Source organism: Pieris napi, chromosome 5 (genome assembly GCF_905475465.1).
Source record: "Pieris napi chromosome 5, ilPieNapi1.2, whole genome shotgun sequence".
Lineage (NCBI taxonomy): Eukaryota > Metazoa > Arthropoda > Insecta > Lepidoptera > Pieridae > Pieris > Pieris napi.
Window position 1 is genome coordinate 8,650,613 of NC_062238.1, and position 17,021 is coordinate 8,667,633.

The 17,021-nt window shown below is 33.5% G+C and overlaps 1 protein-coding gene across 1 annotated transcript; it reads left to right on the forward strand.

Moving 5' to 3' along the window:
- The first annotated feature begins 10,145 nt into the window (after nucleotides 1-10,145).
- Nucleotides 10,146-13,115, forward strand: LOC125049651. The gene is made up of 4 exons (XM_047649047.1): nucleotides 10,146-10,297; nucleotides 10,900-11,374; nucleotides 12,452-12,516; nucleotides 13,051-13,115. The coding sequence occupies exons 1-4, from the start codon at nucleotides 10,270-10,272 to the stop codon at nucleotides 13,101-13,103; spliced, it is 621 nt and encodes a 206-aa protein (XP_047505003.1). The 5' UTR covers nucleotides 10,146-10,269; the 3' UTR covers nucleotides 13,104-13,115.
- The last annotated feature ends 3,906 nt before the right edge of the window (nucleotides 13,116-17,021 follow it).

Sequence of the window (17,021 nt, forward strand, 5' to 3'; positions counted from 1 at the left end):
TATTTATTAGTTCATGTAAATACTAAACCTCATTATCACCTCAAGAATTAAACACCGACTGTGGTATTAAGAATAATCTCTTTAATGAGACATCAACTAGCCTAATTTAATAATAAGTAATTTAAGTGCAAATTCAGAACATAAACTATTTTAACTATCAAACCCTGGCAAAACTATTTTCATGAATTTTATTGAACTAATAGAGTTTTAATCTCAAATAAACTCGCTGAAACGAAGGACTATACAAAGCATCTGTAACTGAAAATAAATTTTCTTCATTAAGCTAAGAAATGATTTTTTAAAATATTGTTTATAAATTCAATATATTAATGTTAAGGTTTATAATAATAACAATAAATATACAATAATATTACTATCCATACAAACTCATTATTTTAATTAAAAGCATTTAAATAGGAGATAAATATATCATAGGAGACAAAAATAGTAATATAATCTACCAAGAACACAATATTCAAAATGGTCAAATCTTACCTCAGATTATTATCAGTTTCACTATATACGAAATCCTAATTTAAATTGGAATTTATATTTTTCATTTATTACGTGCTAGGTAATTAATAAGTAACCGCTGTTAACATGTGTTTCTAAATGATGGCATTGTTATCCGGTTCCTAAACTGTGAACAAATAAACTAACAATACAAGCTGAGGTCTTTTCCCCTAGGCGCTAGTTAGTGCACCTTTGTTTTATGTCCTAACTTCAATCTTCTTTGTGTTCGCAATAATTTTTATTTATTTATTTACACTGCGTTATCATAATATACAAAATCATACATATAAAAAAACAAAAATAGCAGGTTACATAAGTTACTACACGCGATTTCTTTCAGGCAACCCTAATATGGAACATAAAAAAAGAAACACCTACAGAGAGTAAAGTACAAGAAATGCATAATTAACTAACTAAAAAAACTCAAAATAACATGTAACTATAACAAAAATTAAATAAACTAAAATCTAAAGCAATAATTTGGTTACTTAGAAAATATCACTACATCTATATATAAATGGACACCATAAACATTTATTTACTACGCGGATTTGAATGACTGGTTCCGGCTTTGTTCCAAATACACGCTGGTTTTTGTTTTGATTAAAACAAAGACCTGAGTTGAGCAGTGTTGGCCTAGAGGCTTCAGCGTGTGATTCTCATCCCTAAGGTCGAAGGTTCGATCCCCGGCTGTGCACCAATGGACTTTCTTTCTATGTGCGCATTTAACATTTGCTCGAACGGTGAAGGAAAACATTGTAATGACACCGGCTTGTTTTAGACCCAAAAAGTCGACGGCGTCAGTTAGTCAGGCACTATTGCCTATTAGATTTACAAATGATCATAAAACAGATACAGAAATCTGAGGCCCAGACCTAAAAAAATAGGTTGTTGCGCCACTGTCTTTTTTAAAAAAAAGACGTGAACAAAAATATATTATTTATATTAAATTTGGATATTCTCCGTGTTAAAAGTACCGACCGAAAATAATAGACGCTTAGGTTAAATAGAACTTGCGAAATAATTTTTCTTATACAATAAAAATACCACTGGCAATATTTTTTATCTTTTGTGAGATTGAGATCTAGATAATATGTTAGAGCATTCAGCGTGAACTGATTTGATGGAAGCCAGTGAACTGCACAACCCTCTGTTCTATTTGTGTGCGATTCATGGAACCATGGCAATGTTTGGTTCATTAATTAATAACGATTTTTATTTAAAAATTATTACACGCTTGTTGAAGATTTTTAATACGCGCTATTAATCAATTGTTAGACACAAATGTTGTATTCTGTTTTGTGTACTCTACACTTGAGTACAGACTAGGTTCCAATAAGTATTTCAAATATACTAGGCATGAAAAGATTTTGAAATCTTCTTCCGTTGTGTGGGTACACATTTATTTACGAATACGTTTAAAGCTATATAGCTGTATAAAGCTAGGGTCACGTTAAGATAAACGTCAAATGTGTCTGCGCAGCCGGAGAAGAAGGTTTTGTTTTTCTGCGGTTATTTGCAATCAGCCCTAAGGCTATGAGCGAATTTTTTCTGTGGTGCTGTCATGTGGAGTGACTTCCAATTGGAAGCATCTACTCATCTTCAGTCTAGAGCTACTGCCGGTCTTCTAGCTCTAGAATATGGTGATGTTTTAGTCGACTCACATACTGTATAATGGTGAGTTGGCGAGCAAGTTCATTCGGGTTACAGCTTAACTGCTCTTCGTATTTAGCTGCCAGTCTCCAGATTTCCTCTTTGATAGTTGCCATTTTTAGGTGTTCGTGAACTTCGTTATTGGTTATGTACCATGGTACTTTTGCAGCTGCTATTTATTTTACTGCACATCGAAATACCTCAGTATAAAAACACAACAATAAGACCAATTTCAATTGTTTACTTTTCTTTTTTCAGCTGTTAAATTATATGGAGTATCATATGATGGGGTCGGTGTCACAAAATTAATACTTGTACACTAAATGAAGGATATTTTCAAATACTCTAAAGTTTCGTCGAATGTCGACACTGTTTAAAACAGTGTAACTGTGTATATATCGAACGACTTTCAGTTTCGCGGTCATTTGGAGGGAAAGACTAAATTAGTCTCATTGTCTCAGCAAGGCAAGTCGGTACTTCACTCCGGGCCATCGCTTGCAACTGTATGAAGCGCAAATTTGGCTCCACATGGAATTCTGTTTCACCTCTGGGCGGGAGCACCAGCACCAGCTCCTTTAACTTGACCGTATTCAATGAAGAGCGGTTCAAATCGTCGACGACCAACCCCTTTCCGAGTGGCTTTATCCCTCAGCGTTGCGTAGAGATGTGGGGTCACTCTGCATCTTCAACCGCATTTTCCATGGAGAGTGCTTAGAGAAGTTTTTAGGATTAATACCTGCAGTTGAGTTTCATCATAGGCCAACCTTGACATCCGTCATTCCAACACAGAGCGTTTTTAAGGTAGTTTTTGCCTACTATGTGTAACCAGCTGACCGCTTCAAGAAAAGTGCGTAATAGTTCTTAAATGGCTGGTAATGCACTTACAAACCCTCTGGCATTGAGAGTGTCCATGGGCGGCCGTATGACATCAGATGAGCCTCCTGCGCGTTTGCCCCGTGTACCAAAACAAAATTTATACTCCTTTAAATTAGCCTTCCAGTATCAGTAGTGTTCTGCTTTTTCATGGATCAGAAAGCAAATCCCCTATTAACACAATATTAGACATTGAGACATGTGTCTCTTTCTAAGAGTTGCGCCATTGAACTATGGTGCATTATATTAACTATATCTAGGTTAGTGAACGGTACAAACGGGAACTACACACCCGTAGTAAACTAATTGAATAAGCAGCCCGGTGATCTCGGCTCGTCTATTTGTTACCGGGATTTGCGCCAGCTTTGGCTATCGGTTCCATATTGAATTTGCCCACACGGGCTCAAGTTTGACAAGGCTAATACCGTTTGGATAAAGTAAATACTTTTGCCGACACGGTATATGATTTTCTGTTTTTATTTGTTTTGCTGTTTTTGCTAATAAAATTGGGTGACTTTTAACTAGAAGTATATATATAACATTTTACGATTTTTGCTTTTTTTAAAGAATATCTCAATACCTTCAAAAAAACTCTTCAAAAATTAATTAATGCTTTGCCATTTAATTGCGTCATAAAAATATTTTCTATAAATTTAAGTAATACTTTATAGTATAGCGTCAAAAAGTAAGACTTTATAAACAATAGCGGTTAAGCTATTCTCGTCTTTCAATTTCAAGCCACCATAAATATAAAAGGACAGGACATATATAACTATAAATACCACCGTAAAGTGCCTGTCGCACAATTAGAGTTGTTGAACGACAACGACATAGAATCTCACTCGGCTGTGTGAATATTTGATACGGAATGGCCTTGTTTGGTCGCGTCCAACTACACGACACTCTAGCAGGCTGTTTTAAACAGTGGCGACATTTTAGAGTATGTGAAAATATCCTTTGCTTAGTGGACAAGGGAGCGTTCAAGTATTACGTAACGTATTTTGGGAGGGGGGAGGGTTCCTTTTGTACAACGTTACGATGCGGGGCGGGGATTAAATTACGCGTTATTGTTAATATTTTTGTCGACGTACACCACATAATAGTAACTAAAGAGTCACCAGAAGGTCACAAAACGTTTTACTATACTTGGGTACAGTACTGCACTTGGGTACAGATGTTACGACGAGTTACATGGGTGGGTGCGGGTCAATAATCTCAAAAAATTCGTTACTTAATACTTGAACGCTCCCCAAGTATTAATTGATGATTATAACGCACCGTACTCTTAATTATATTAGTTGTCGCTATAGGTCTCAAAAACATATTCTATAAACGAATTTAAATGAAACAAAACTTACAATGTGGTTACAATTATGTGTCAGCGCAATGCTGCGCACGTTTTGTTTCTTACAAGTCTAAATTACATCTTTTAAGTAACTTATAGAAAAGTATTTCACGGTTTTCATTACGCCGAGTATGCACAATTTGATACATAAAACTACTTAGTATAACTAAGGGTACACATAACAGCTTAATTAACACATTTTTATGGGTATAATTTTTAATACATAATTCATATACATTATAGTATCACTCCTAAAAAAGTCAATTCAAAATTAATCTCACAAACTTCCGAATGTAAATAAGATCAGAAATTTAATCCAAATCACAACTTCACAATATATACCTACGTGACAATCCACGCGTCGAGCAAATTCAACAGTCACTTTACCCAACTGTTTTCATTACTCTAGGGTCTTATTGATTCTGATATCTATTCTTGGATTGCTACAGACAGCAGTTTACACATCTTTGATACGATCACTGTTATTATTCTAGGAATATTAAAATGATTTTTTACTCAACTGCAACAACCCGTTTATGTAAAATAAATAAATGTATTTTCTCTTTAAATACATTAACTGTTGTCTTTAAGTGTGTGAATTTGCAGTGGTTTTATAAACTGTATTTACTTGTGTCCCCATATATAGGAGCAAGTCGTAGGTGCTAGAATCTCTTGACTCTCATTTGGCTCATCTTGGCTCATTTGATGTACCGATGCCCTATTTTGCTGATTTTGCCTACATTCTTTGACTTTTCGATGTAGTCAAAAAGGTGTGAGAATTCGGCAGAATATTCAAGTTATTTTGCTAACAAAAATTAGTCAAAAAGGTGTGAGAATTCGCCACAATGTTCAAGTTATTTTGCTAACAAAAATTAGTCAAAAAGGTGTGAGAATTCGGCACAATGTTCAAGTTATTTTGCTAACGAAAATTAGTCAAAAAGGTGTGAGAATTCGGCACAATGTTCAAGTTATTTTGCTAACAAAAATTAGTCAAAAAGGTGTGAGAATTTGGCAGAATGTTCCAGTTATTTTGCTAACGAAAATTAGTCAAAAAGGTGTGAGAATTCGGCATAATGTTCAAGTTATTTTGCTAACAAAAATTAGTCAAAAAGGTGTGAGAATTCGGCACAATGTTCAAGTTATTTTGCTAACAAAAATTAGTCAAAAAGGTGTGAGAATTCGGCAGAATGTTCAAGTTATTTTGCTAACGAAAATTAGTCAAAACGGTGTGAGAATTCGGCACAATGTTCAAGTTATTTTGCTAACAAAAATTAGTCAAAAAGGTGTGAGAATTCGGCAGAATGTTCAAGTTATTTTGCTAACAAAAATTAGTCAAAAAGGTGTGAGAATTCGGCAGAATGTTCAAGTTTGTTTGCTAACAAAAATTAGTCAAAAAGGTGTGAGAATTCGGCAGAATGTTCAAGTTATTTTGCTAACGAAAATTAGTCAAAAAGGTGTGAGAATTCGGCACAATGTTCAAGTTATTTTGCTAACAAAAATTAGTCAAAAAGGTGTGAGAATTCGGCACAATGTTCAAGTTATCTTGTTAACAAAAAATAGTCTCGTGCTTGGTTAAATCCTATGTAATATCTTATATATTCGTACGTAATGTCACGCTGCATTTGGCTTCATAGATACCATTTAGTGCATTCAGTGATGTACTCAACTGACTTAGGTGGGGTACTAAAATAGCGAATAAAGTTTCTTTCAAGATTTCCTTTATCACTTTTTGACAACTGTATAAACGGTGAATACACTGAGTTACTTATATAGAAATATATATTTGACATACGGAAGTCATGCTTAGCGCTAAGTTCAGACTCTGAACCTTACAAATGAGAAGATGAGTTAAAATAATTTTATAAACAAGCAATGATCTTTAAATTTACAAGTACATTGAGATGTTTCGAGTGTTTATCAGCAATCTTGATCATTGAACATATTCGTCACACCACACTTATACAGTTATATAGACAGCTATATAGTATATACAGAAGGCTCATCTGATGTTCAATGAATCCGCCTCCCATCGACACAAAAAACCCCCGGGGGCTCGAGAGTGCGTTGACGGCCTTTTAAGAATTGGCACGCTCCTTTCTTGAAAGATTTATTGAAGATTGACTTGACATTTCATCATGTCAATGTCAATCTTCGCAAATATTGTAATAAAAAAAGTTTTATTCAATTTGCCGATGAAATGCCAGTTTCAAAGCCCCGGGATCTACATATCAGCTTGATTAGGCATTAGCATGTCGAGCACACGTCTGTAACGTACTGACATACGTTCAACGCCGTAATCTTATCTATACTGAACAATAGTATAAAGGATGACATACATGAGTTTTTACGCTCGTATTATTAGTGTATAGTACGAGATGACCTGGTGAGCTTCGTATCACTTACTTATTTGTTAACACTTAATAAAAAAAAAAATTAGAGCAAAGAAATCGGACCTCATACTAACGCTATGAAACTCAAATGTCTGAATGCATCTTTAAATGAATGACAACCAAGTTCATTTTTTTGTTTCTAAAAAGACATAAAATAATTCCCAGTTAGGAACAGTTTTTATTAGAAAATTCAATCGCCGGTTTTAGTATTTTTCTTTACTTATGTATAATTTATGTTAAATGTTAGGTAATAATTTGTAGTATAATAGTGTAGGGTTTATTAGATTAACAATTAAGTAATAATACAAACACAGACACACACACATTAGCATATCCTCTAAATATAAGAATGACAATTATTTATTTATCTAATATATAAAATTCTCGTGTCACAGTTTTCGTTGCCATACTCCTCCGAAACGGCTTGACCGATTTTGATGAAATTTTTTGTGCTTATTCGGTATCTATGAGAATAGGCCAACATCTATTTTTCATCCCCCTAAATGTTAGGGGTAGTCCACCCCTAAAATTTTTATTTTATTTTTTAGACAAAATTTTTAATTTTAATTTTTTTATGATACAACATTAAAAAATACATACAACCCCTAACTTTCACCCCTCTACGATCAACCCCTATTTTTATTATACATGATATACATGGCAAAACGACGTTTGCCCGGTCAGCTAGTAATAATATATAACTGTCACTTGTTAATTGTAATTTACGAAGTTTTTGTAAGAAAATAAATAAAGATTATTAATTTTTAAATTAGTCGTACCTTTTCTTACTGTTTTATTGTTATTTAACCCATAGCGTGTTTTGTGAAAAGGATTGATGATATTCATATCAAAATATTTTTATAGGAAATGCAAATACTTTTTCAGGTCACGTTCATAGGCACCATACCAGTCAGTATAGCAGAGCTTGGTCCATTTAATTCATACATAAGCGCTAAAACCTATATTACAAATATTTTTCCACTATTGTATAATCATGCGTCGGGAGGTCTCTCTCCCTAAAATATGGCGAGGGGGCTGATGGCTGGCCATGCGTCATGCTCGTGAACGGGTGCTACTTGTGGTGACTGGTCGAACTTGAATTCGTGTATGCGGTGATGTTGGTTATTTCGACTATGTGTTTGCGTGTTGTTCCCACGAGAATGTAAGTGCGTGCTCCTATTTCACCATGCCTCCTGCTGATAGAGGACAAATCTTTGTTTTTAATTTATGTTATTATGATTAATTACTTGATATGTCATGTGGAACATGGTGAAATGGCTGCAGCTTACAAACGTGGTGTAAAAAAATGGCGATTAAAAAGAGTGGCGGAGAGTTTATTGCCAGTTCTTCTCTCCCGTTCTACGCCCTTGATTTGAGAACTGGCAGTAAATGTAAAATTAGAAGCATTAATATGTATTTCTTTACTGACGAGTCATAAGTGTAAATTATGTTACTTATATGATTAAATGATTTTTCCTTTTTTTACTTTTCAAAAGTACATTCTTAAATACAATTTAAGGGCAGAAAAAAACGTTAATTAAGGGTATAATCATTTGGTTGATACAAGATTGGTGTTTAACCGTTCGTTTAATTCGATTTCGTTCGTCAATATCCAGTTTTTTTCGATAAAGTGAAAATTTCAAGTAAATCAGATCAAGTTTTATTGGCTGAGTCCTAAATAAACTTATACGTATGTTCAGTGTTCGTTCCCAACAATATAATGTTTGTAGGGTGTGTTTGCTTAATTTAAAGGATTATTTACAAGGGAGAGATTAATTCGCAGAATAAACATGAATACAAAGCAAATATATTGATATTGAATTTTTCGGGAAACGATTTAATGCTCTTTTTACTATATTTCCAAGAATGTTTTAAAAGTCGTATAACATATTCATACATATAATATATATAATACATTATTATTACCTTTCTTTATTTACTTATAAATAAATAAAAGGTAATGGTCGGTCGGTAAGGTCGAGCAGTGTTGGCCTCAGCGTGCAACTCTCATCACTGAGGTCGTAGGTTCCATCCCCGGCTGTGCACCAATGGACTTTCTTTCTATGTGCGCATTTAACATTAGCTCGAACGGTGAAGGAAGACTTCGTGAGGAAACCGACATGTCTTAGACCTAAAAAGTCGACGGCGTGTGTCACTGGAGGCTGATCACATTCTTGCCTATTAGATTTAAAAATGATCATGAAACAGATTCAGAAATCTGAGGCCCAGACCTAAAGAGGTTGTAGCGCCACTGATTTATTTATTTTTATAAATAAAAAAAAGGAAAACCATTAAACAAGCGATAATTTAAATTGAAATGCGAATTTATTATGAAATCTTTTAACTAAATAAAATTATATTTTAATATTTAAATTGTTAATTTTAATAGTCATCAATAAATGTTTCATTAATATAATATTTTAGTTGCCTTAATCGCTTAGATAAAGTTATCAGTTGGGCCGAGTAATTTTGTATTTGTTCTTTGAATTGTACTATGATTTTTATAAAGTTTGATTCTATTAAACTCATGAATACTCAAACTCAAACATATTTCCTAATTAAATTGCGACACAATACTAATTCTTCGTACAATCTTCATACATTTTTAATATTTATAGGCTCTCAAAAAATGTAATATATCTCAAACATTAAGGAGTTATGCATATGAAAGGAAAGTAGGTAGAATCCCCCAATGGAAAAGAGGAGAATATTGAAATTTATACTAGCTTTAAACTAAGGGATTTCTCGTGTAAACCATATTTTACCGTCTTGAGAATTCTAAAGGAGGGATTAAATATTTCAAAATATTGCATAGAAACTTATGCTTCTTTCTGTCTGGTAATATATTCGTTATTCCTTTCAAAATTTCAATCTTCCAGACCTATCTCGATTCTTCGAAAATTTTTGTGTTTGTGGAAGAGATCAGCCCTGCGATTCTGTAACTCACTTCACGAACTCATACAGCGGTTTTCGCATCGGCGGTCGCTCTCAAATCATTCGTGAAGCAGTCACTTTATGATTTGGCATTCGGAAAAGGTGGGAGCTTGTACTTTATTGTTTATCAGAATGCCAAATCATAAAATTACTGCTTCACGACTGATTTGAGAGAGACCGCCGATGCGAAAACCGCTGTGTGAGTTCGTGAAGTGAGTTACAGAATCGCAGGGCTGATAGAATATAGTTCAACTTGTCTGCACAAATGTGATTTTTTTCAATATTCGACCGCAATTCGATTTGAGAAGAAAAATCACCCACTTATTTACATTATACCCGGATATATTTGTAATCAATATACTCTATTTAATAAACCAATAGCAATATCGAAACCTTAGCAATTACAGATTTTTACATAAAGTTCATAAAACATAGAATATCAAATTTATGGCTAAGCGAAGCGAAAAGAGATAAACGCCGGTTCTAGTCGTAAAAAAACCATAAAGAAAATTAAATTCGATCTACCTTTTTAATATCAGCCTTTGAACGGACGAGGCCAGTATGAAACGATTAATTGTGTTACTCTTATGTAAGTTTTATGAATTTTATTTTTAAAATATAATATATTTTCTATGATCGCCTATTGAAGTAGGAGTAGCCAAGCCAAGCCAAGTCGCAAGCTAGCGTGCGACTCTCTTCCTTGTGGTCGTAAATTCGAACCCCGGCTTTTCACTAATGGACTCTTTGACTGAATGAAAGCATCGTGAGGAACCAGACTTAGATCCTAATGTCGGCGGCGTGTGTTAAGCACAGAAGGCACCTACTGACCTATTAGGAAACACAAATGGACATAAAACAGATCAGATACACAAGTATGAGGCCTTTTACGCCCATGCGACTACGGGCATTTTATTAGGATTGTCATAAGAAATTTCTGTCATTTTTAGTTTGTATAAGATTGTTACATTACAGTATTAACTTGTGTTAGTCACACATGACGGCCGCACCTTGTACTTTTTGCAAATAATTTATTTTTTATTCTTATGTGTTGGTCTTATTGGTGTGGCTAAGTAAATAAATAAACATGTATATATTAAAATATGTATTATTATTCAGTTACAGAAATGGACACATTAGCTATGTGTAGAAATATTTATCATAATAAATAATTTTTCCATCATTTTCTTTTAGCCACAATATCAATAGAAACTGAAGCCTATCCCCAACCGAGGATCCAAGTGTATGAAATAAGAAAATCAAATGAAAACCGTGATGTCGATATCCACTACTATGACCCAGATGGTACAAGAAAAGATGATTTTATGGAAAAAATATCCAAAATTCATAAAAAAGTAAATTTAAAAAGCCTTGATAGATTAATACAGCTACTGTCCGCGAATGAAAAAGTAAAACCTTTGAATAAACTACACACTTTTTCCAATAGAATTTATTCAAAAGATCGAAATGATTTTAAAAAAATCGATACTAATCTAGATCGATTGAGTCGAGATGATAATGTAAGTTTTGATGATGAAGAAGCCAAATCAGACGATATTAGTAAATTGATCCAGTACCTAACGAGGACTGATGAAGATAGAACTAATGATAATACCGACTTTGAAGATCTCACCCGAAGTTCACCTCTAGTTATTGTATCAGTAGATGAGTAAGTATTTTTGTTTAGCTCTAAGATAAAAGTCTCATGTTATTATTTACGTCATTAGAATTCTGTGTTTTGTTCTCGCCATAAATGAAATGCTTCTATTTTCCCCGCTGATGCGCTTGTTACTTTATTATTGCAGTTGATAATTTTCTTGTACACTAAAACTTTAAACCGATTAAAGCTAACTCAGCCAGAGTTTCGTGACAGTTTTTCTCGCCCGCTCCACGCCCTTAATTTGGGAATTGGTAGGAAATGTAAATTTAGATCTTCCTTTTTTTAAATATTGACGTTCATTAGTGTGAATAGTTACCAATATGATTAAATAAAATTATTGTTTTTTACAAAACAGAAGAAAATATTATTTTATACTAGCTGGCCTGGCGAACATCGTACCGCCTAACAGTCAATTCATTATTTTTTTTTAAATACTTATTCTGCTTTTCGGGACACCGGTCTAGCTAAGATAAGAAAAATAAAGTTGATAAGACAACAAATATATTATGTCAAAAAAATAAAAAATTACCTTCCCGGAATCCCTCCACTAACACTTGAACTTTATGATATGGCATTAAAGTTCAAATTGACTTTTAAGTATTATTACAAATATTATGTATGGGAATATAGAAAAGTGTTGTTTTTAGACTTTTTCACTGAATTTTTTTATTTTTTCTCTCCGTAAGAACCATCCTCGTACTTCAAAGAATATTATAAAAAAAAATTGGCCAAATCGGTCAAGCCGTTTTCATGTTATGTCGTGACAACGGAAAACGGGTTTCATTTTTATATATATAGATATATCAGGTCAGTGAGACAATTGAATACTATTAAGAATATACGTATATAAACACTTAGATAAACTTATACTATTTATTTTAATTATAGAAATTATATGTTACTATTAGACATTATTGGCTCTCATTTGTCCATTACCATTGCCAAACTATTCAATTAATTTGTATTCGTTTTGGTTTAAAGTTACAGTGTTATTGTGCAATAATCAAATAAAGCCACAGATTTAATCCAACATAAATGTATTTTATATGTGTTTAATTAAAAACGTTATTTGCTCCGATATTAAAGGCAACCACAGGACGTAACCGCACTGGAAAAGCTACTACGCTCACCGCTACGAACTCAATATTATGGTATGTTTATCTACTCTTCATTATTTTTAGTTTTACAAGCACGTTATTATAAACTTATTTTTTATTTTAACGTTGGCCTATGGACTGTTTCTTTCATTGAACACTCGCTCATACCGCGGAGGAAAATTGTGAGGAAATCGAAATGCCTTAGACCCAAAACATTTTGGCGGATGTCACGCAAAGAAGACTAATTACCTGCACGAAACATACATAAACATACATAAACCATCGACCTAGGGTTGTAGTGTAAGGATTAGCTGATTATTGGGTTTGAATTTTATAAAAAAATCGATTTCAAGCCTTATTTGTCACATGTGTATACTAAAACGATGTAATGTAAATATAGTAAACAGCTCGGTTAACAAATTTATAATAACAGAGCTGGACGAAGAATTAGTAAATTATAACGCATATATGACAATATATATACAATTTAAGCTGATAGACTCTCTTTATGATATGTAGATATTGTGGAAATAAAAGTAATTTTCTCGTAGAAAATGATTTATATATATATATTTATATTATTTGCAGAAGACAGAACATCGCCACCACGAGTAGGACGGCAATACGATAACGACTATTGATGATCGCAACTTTAAAATAGTATAAAATAATTATAAAATGAAGATAAATAGAATTAGTTATGTATTTTTCCTTATGCCTATAAACCTATATGTGTAGATTCCAGCGCTTTAATAGCTTTAATAATAATAGCGCATCGATCTAGTCTAGATTTAGATCTAGAAAACGGCATCTTCGGCGATCTTTTGTTACACTTAACAATAAAAACCACTTACAAAAATACAATTAGGCTTGATCTAACCAAACAGTTAAATACTATTCATTTGTATTATGTTCACACTATGTTAAAATTTAATCTTACATAAATAGACATGACCTCTAATTCATAAAAGGGAATCAGTCTCGAGTCATTAAAAGTTACTTTAAAGAATGCGTAATTTTTCTTATTTATTTATTTTACAGAATAATATAGTAAAACTAGCTGACCGGGCAAACGTCGTTTTGCCATGTATATCATTTACAATAAAAATAGGGGTTGATCGTAGAGGGGTGAAAATTAGTGGTTGTATGTATTTTTTAATGCTGTATCATAAAAAAATTAAAACTAAAAATTTTGTCTAAAAAATAAAAAAATAAATTTAGGGGTGGACTACCCCTAACATTTAGGGGGATGAAAAATAGATGTTGGCCGATTCTAATAGATCCCGGATAAGCACAAAAAATTTCATCAAAATCGGTCAAGCCGTTTCGGAGGAGTATGGCAACGAAAACTGTGACACGAGAATTTTATATATTAGACTAGCTAAAAAACCCGGCTTCGCCCGGGAGTTGATATGAGATGACGTGGTAGAGTCGAAATAAAAAAATAAAAGTAGTAAAAGTAAAAAAAAAGTTTATTGAAAACGTTTTCTCATTATTTACAATACTTGTTTATAAACAACATTTTTCATTTTATTGTCCGGAGTATATATACATACATTTTTCGGATTTCCTACTCTTGAGCAAGCTACATATAGCTGACCGTGAGAGAAGCAGGATTCTTTGAGGTTAATGCCACAATATTTTAAAGTTTGTCCTTGCGCTTTGTTAATTGTAAAACTAAAGGCTAATTTTATTGGAAACTGCAGTCTTTTAAATTGAAATGGCAATTCAGAAGAGATCAGAGGTATTGTAGGTATAAATACTGTCTGTCCTTTGGTCTTTCCAGAAATAAGTTCAGCTTCAATGATATTATTCGATAGCTGTTTTACGATCATTCTAGTTCCATTACATAATTTTGGGGAGTTGAGATTTCTGAGTAGTATGATTGGAGTTCCAATTTTCAGACGAAGGCAGTGTAATGGCTGGTACTTGTAAAGAGTTTAGAAATTCAGTGGGGAAGTTGACACTTTCTTCAATGGATACCATCGTGTCGATCGATTCATATATTTTCTCTTCACCAGGTATTTTCTTTAGAATATTAAAATTGATATCGTCAACAATATTATTTTTAGTGGCCAAAATTACTCTTTGAAATAACCACTCTGCATTAGTATAGTTCTGAATAATATTTGGATAAATTTTGTCGATTAGTTCGTCTTCAGTAGTGGCTATATTACAGAAATCACTATTAAGTTCAATGAGGCCGGTCGTTTGGTCAGTAGGACCTTCGCCGATTTGTAAAAGTATTTTAGCAAATTGTGCTGTTGTTTCATCTCTTGATAATTCAACTCTCATGTTTTTTGTTAATTGCAGTATTTGTACTTGTGGCCAGAGATGTGATTTTTTCAAACATGCATTGTTCTCGTCTGCTGATGTTGACTTGGGAATAACTGGAAGTGTTTGTCGAAAATCTCCTGAGAGTATGAGTAGAGCTCCTCCCATTATTTCAGAGTTTTTTCGCAATTCTTGTTCCTTATATCTTTAGAAACACGCCCTTTAGATTAAAACGGGAACTTTCTAGCATCTGTAGCGGTAGCGTATGTAGTAAAGGTGCGAAATTTAAAAACCTAAATTTTTAAATATTTTGAGAACTAATTTGGATAACTAAACTCGCTTTAACTCCAAAATATAAGTTAGCTAATGACGTATAAATACACAAAATTTAATAACTTTTTTATAGCAACAAATTAAATTTAAGACTTTATTGAAATTGGAATTTTAAACTTCGTGTCACTACTACACATGCTACAATTGCTCGCAACGCTTTTGGAAATGCAACCCAAACAATCGTTGTCCTGAATGAAGTTCAAATATTCGATAACAGATGGCGCCACTATACTTAATTTCCAAGTTGTAGGGTTGGAAAGTTCCTTATATCTTTAGAACCACGCCCTTTAGATTAAAACGGGAACTTTCTAGCTTCTGTAGCGGTAGCGTATGTAGTAAAGGCGCGAAATTTAAAAACCTAAATTTTTAAATATTTTGAGAACTAATTTGGATAACTAAAATTATGTCGCTTTAACTCCAAAATATTCGTTAAATAATGACGTATAAATACACAAAATTTAACAACTTTATTATAGTAACAAATGAAATTTAAGATTTTATTGAAATTGGAATTTTAAATTTCGCGCCACTACTACACATGCTGCAATGGCTCACAACTATGGAGACTATACACTATGACTATTGGAGTGTATAGTCTCCATAGTTGTCTTGAACGAAGTTCACATATTCGATAACAGATGGCGCCACTGCACTTAATTTCCAAGTTGAAGGGTCGGAAAGTCCCTTATATCTTTAAAAACATGCCCTTTAGATTAAAACGGGAACTTTCTTGTTCGAGGGGGGATAAAGGGCTATCACACCACATAAGTCCCTTTATCGTGTCGGGACTCCTTTTTAAGTTTTATCGGCACGCACATTTTATCGACTTAGTTTTATTATATATATAGATGATAATATGTTACATCAGAAAACCGCTGCTTTGTATAATCATAGCAGTCTTGTTTAGGAAAAGGTGGGGGCTAGAACTTTATTGTTTATCAGAATGCCAAATCATAAAATGACTGCTTCACGACTGATTTGAGAGCGACCGCCGATGCGAAAACCGCTGTGTGAGTTCGTGAAGTGAGTTACAGAATCGCAGGGCTGATAAAAAATAGTTTTTCAATTTACTTTTTATGTTGGTTAACGTTAGGCTATTGACTGGGTAGTCCATTTAAAAGCACGCGTAGTATTTATGCACAAATTGTCGAACATTCCAAGAGCTACAATTCCATAAAACTGGCGTCATCCTATGTATTGAATATCTATTATATAACAGTGCCAAGGATGTATTTTTAATCAAGACTCCGAATAGACTGAGTACATGGCGTACAAGCACTCAGGGCGGTGACGTTTGTGAGTTCAAAAGTCACCAACACTCTCTGAAGTTGTTGCAGTGCTGAGTTATGGATTGAGGTGCACTGGGAGCAAAATTATTTATTTAATTTAACCACAAAATTTTTGGATGTGAAAAAAATCCAAAAAATCAGCTTTTAGTATTGTCTTTGATTAACATAACCTTAACACATTTAAAGAAAAACTTTAGAGGTGTCAAGGGACACCCGGATGGAACGAAATTCCTTTCGATTAATTTATATGTTAATTGATATCATAACAGTATGATAGATTTTCTCGACACCAATCTTACGACGAAAAAAAAATCCAACATCACGAGGTGTTAACAGGCGGTCAACCATCCAAGTACTGACCTCGCCCGACGTTGCTTAACTTCGGTGATCGGACGAGAACCGGTGTATAGCAAATAGCAAAAAAGTGTCGTGACAACTTTTCGTAAGAATTTTTTCCGTCTAGCCCCCTTTCACAACGCGCGATAAGGAACTTCGTTCCAAAAACTTTTTAACCGGATTAAAGTTATGTATTATTATTAATTTACCCATTATAGCCATTTTTGCCAAAACCCTCCATCTTTTAGTCGACATCAACTCCGGGGAAATAAATACAGATAATGCAACTTTTTCTACAGCTGTGATACTTTTTGACATCCAATACCT

Excerpts from the sequence above, each read along its gene's own strand:
- LOC125049651 (XM_047649047.1), top strand. The coding sequence starts at position 10,270 with ATGAAACGATTAATTGTGTTACTCTTAT. Across the intron at positions 10,298-10,899 it reads ATTAATTGTGTTACTCTTAT|CCACAATATCAATAGAAACT; the intron begins GTAAGTTTTATG and ends ATTTTCTTTTAG. Across the intron at positions 11,375-12,451 it reads GTTATTGTATCAGTAGATGA|GCAACCACAGGACGTAACCG; the intron begins GTAAGTATTTTT and ends CCGATATTAAAG.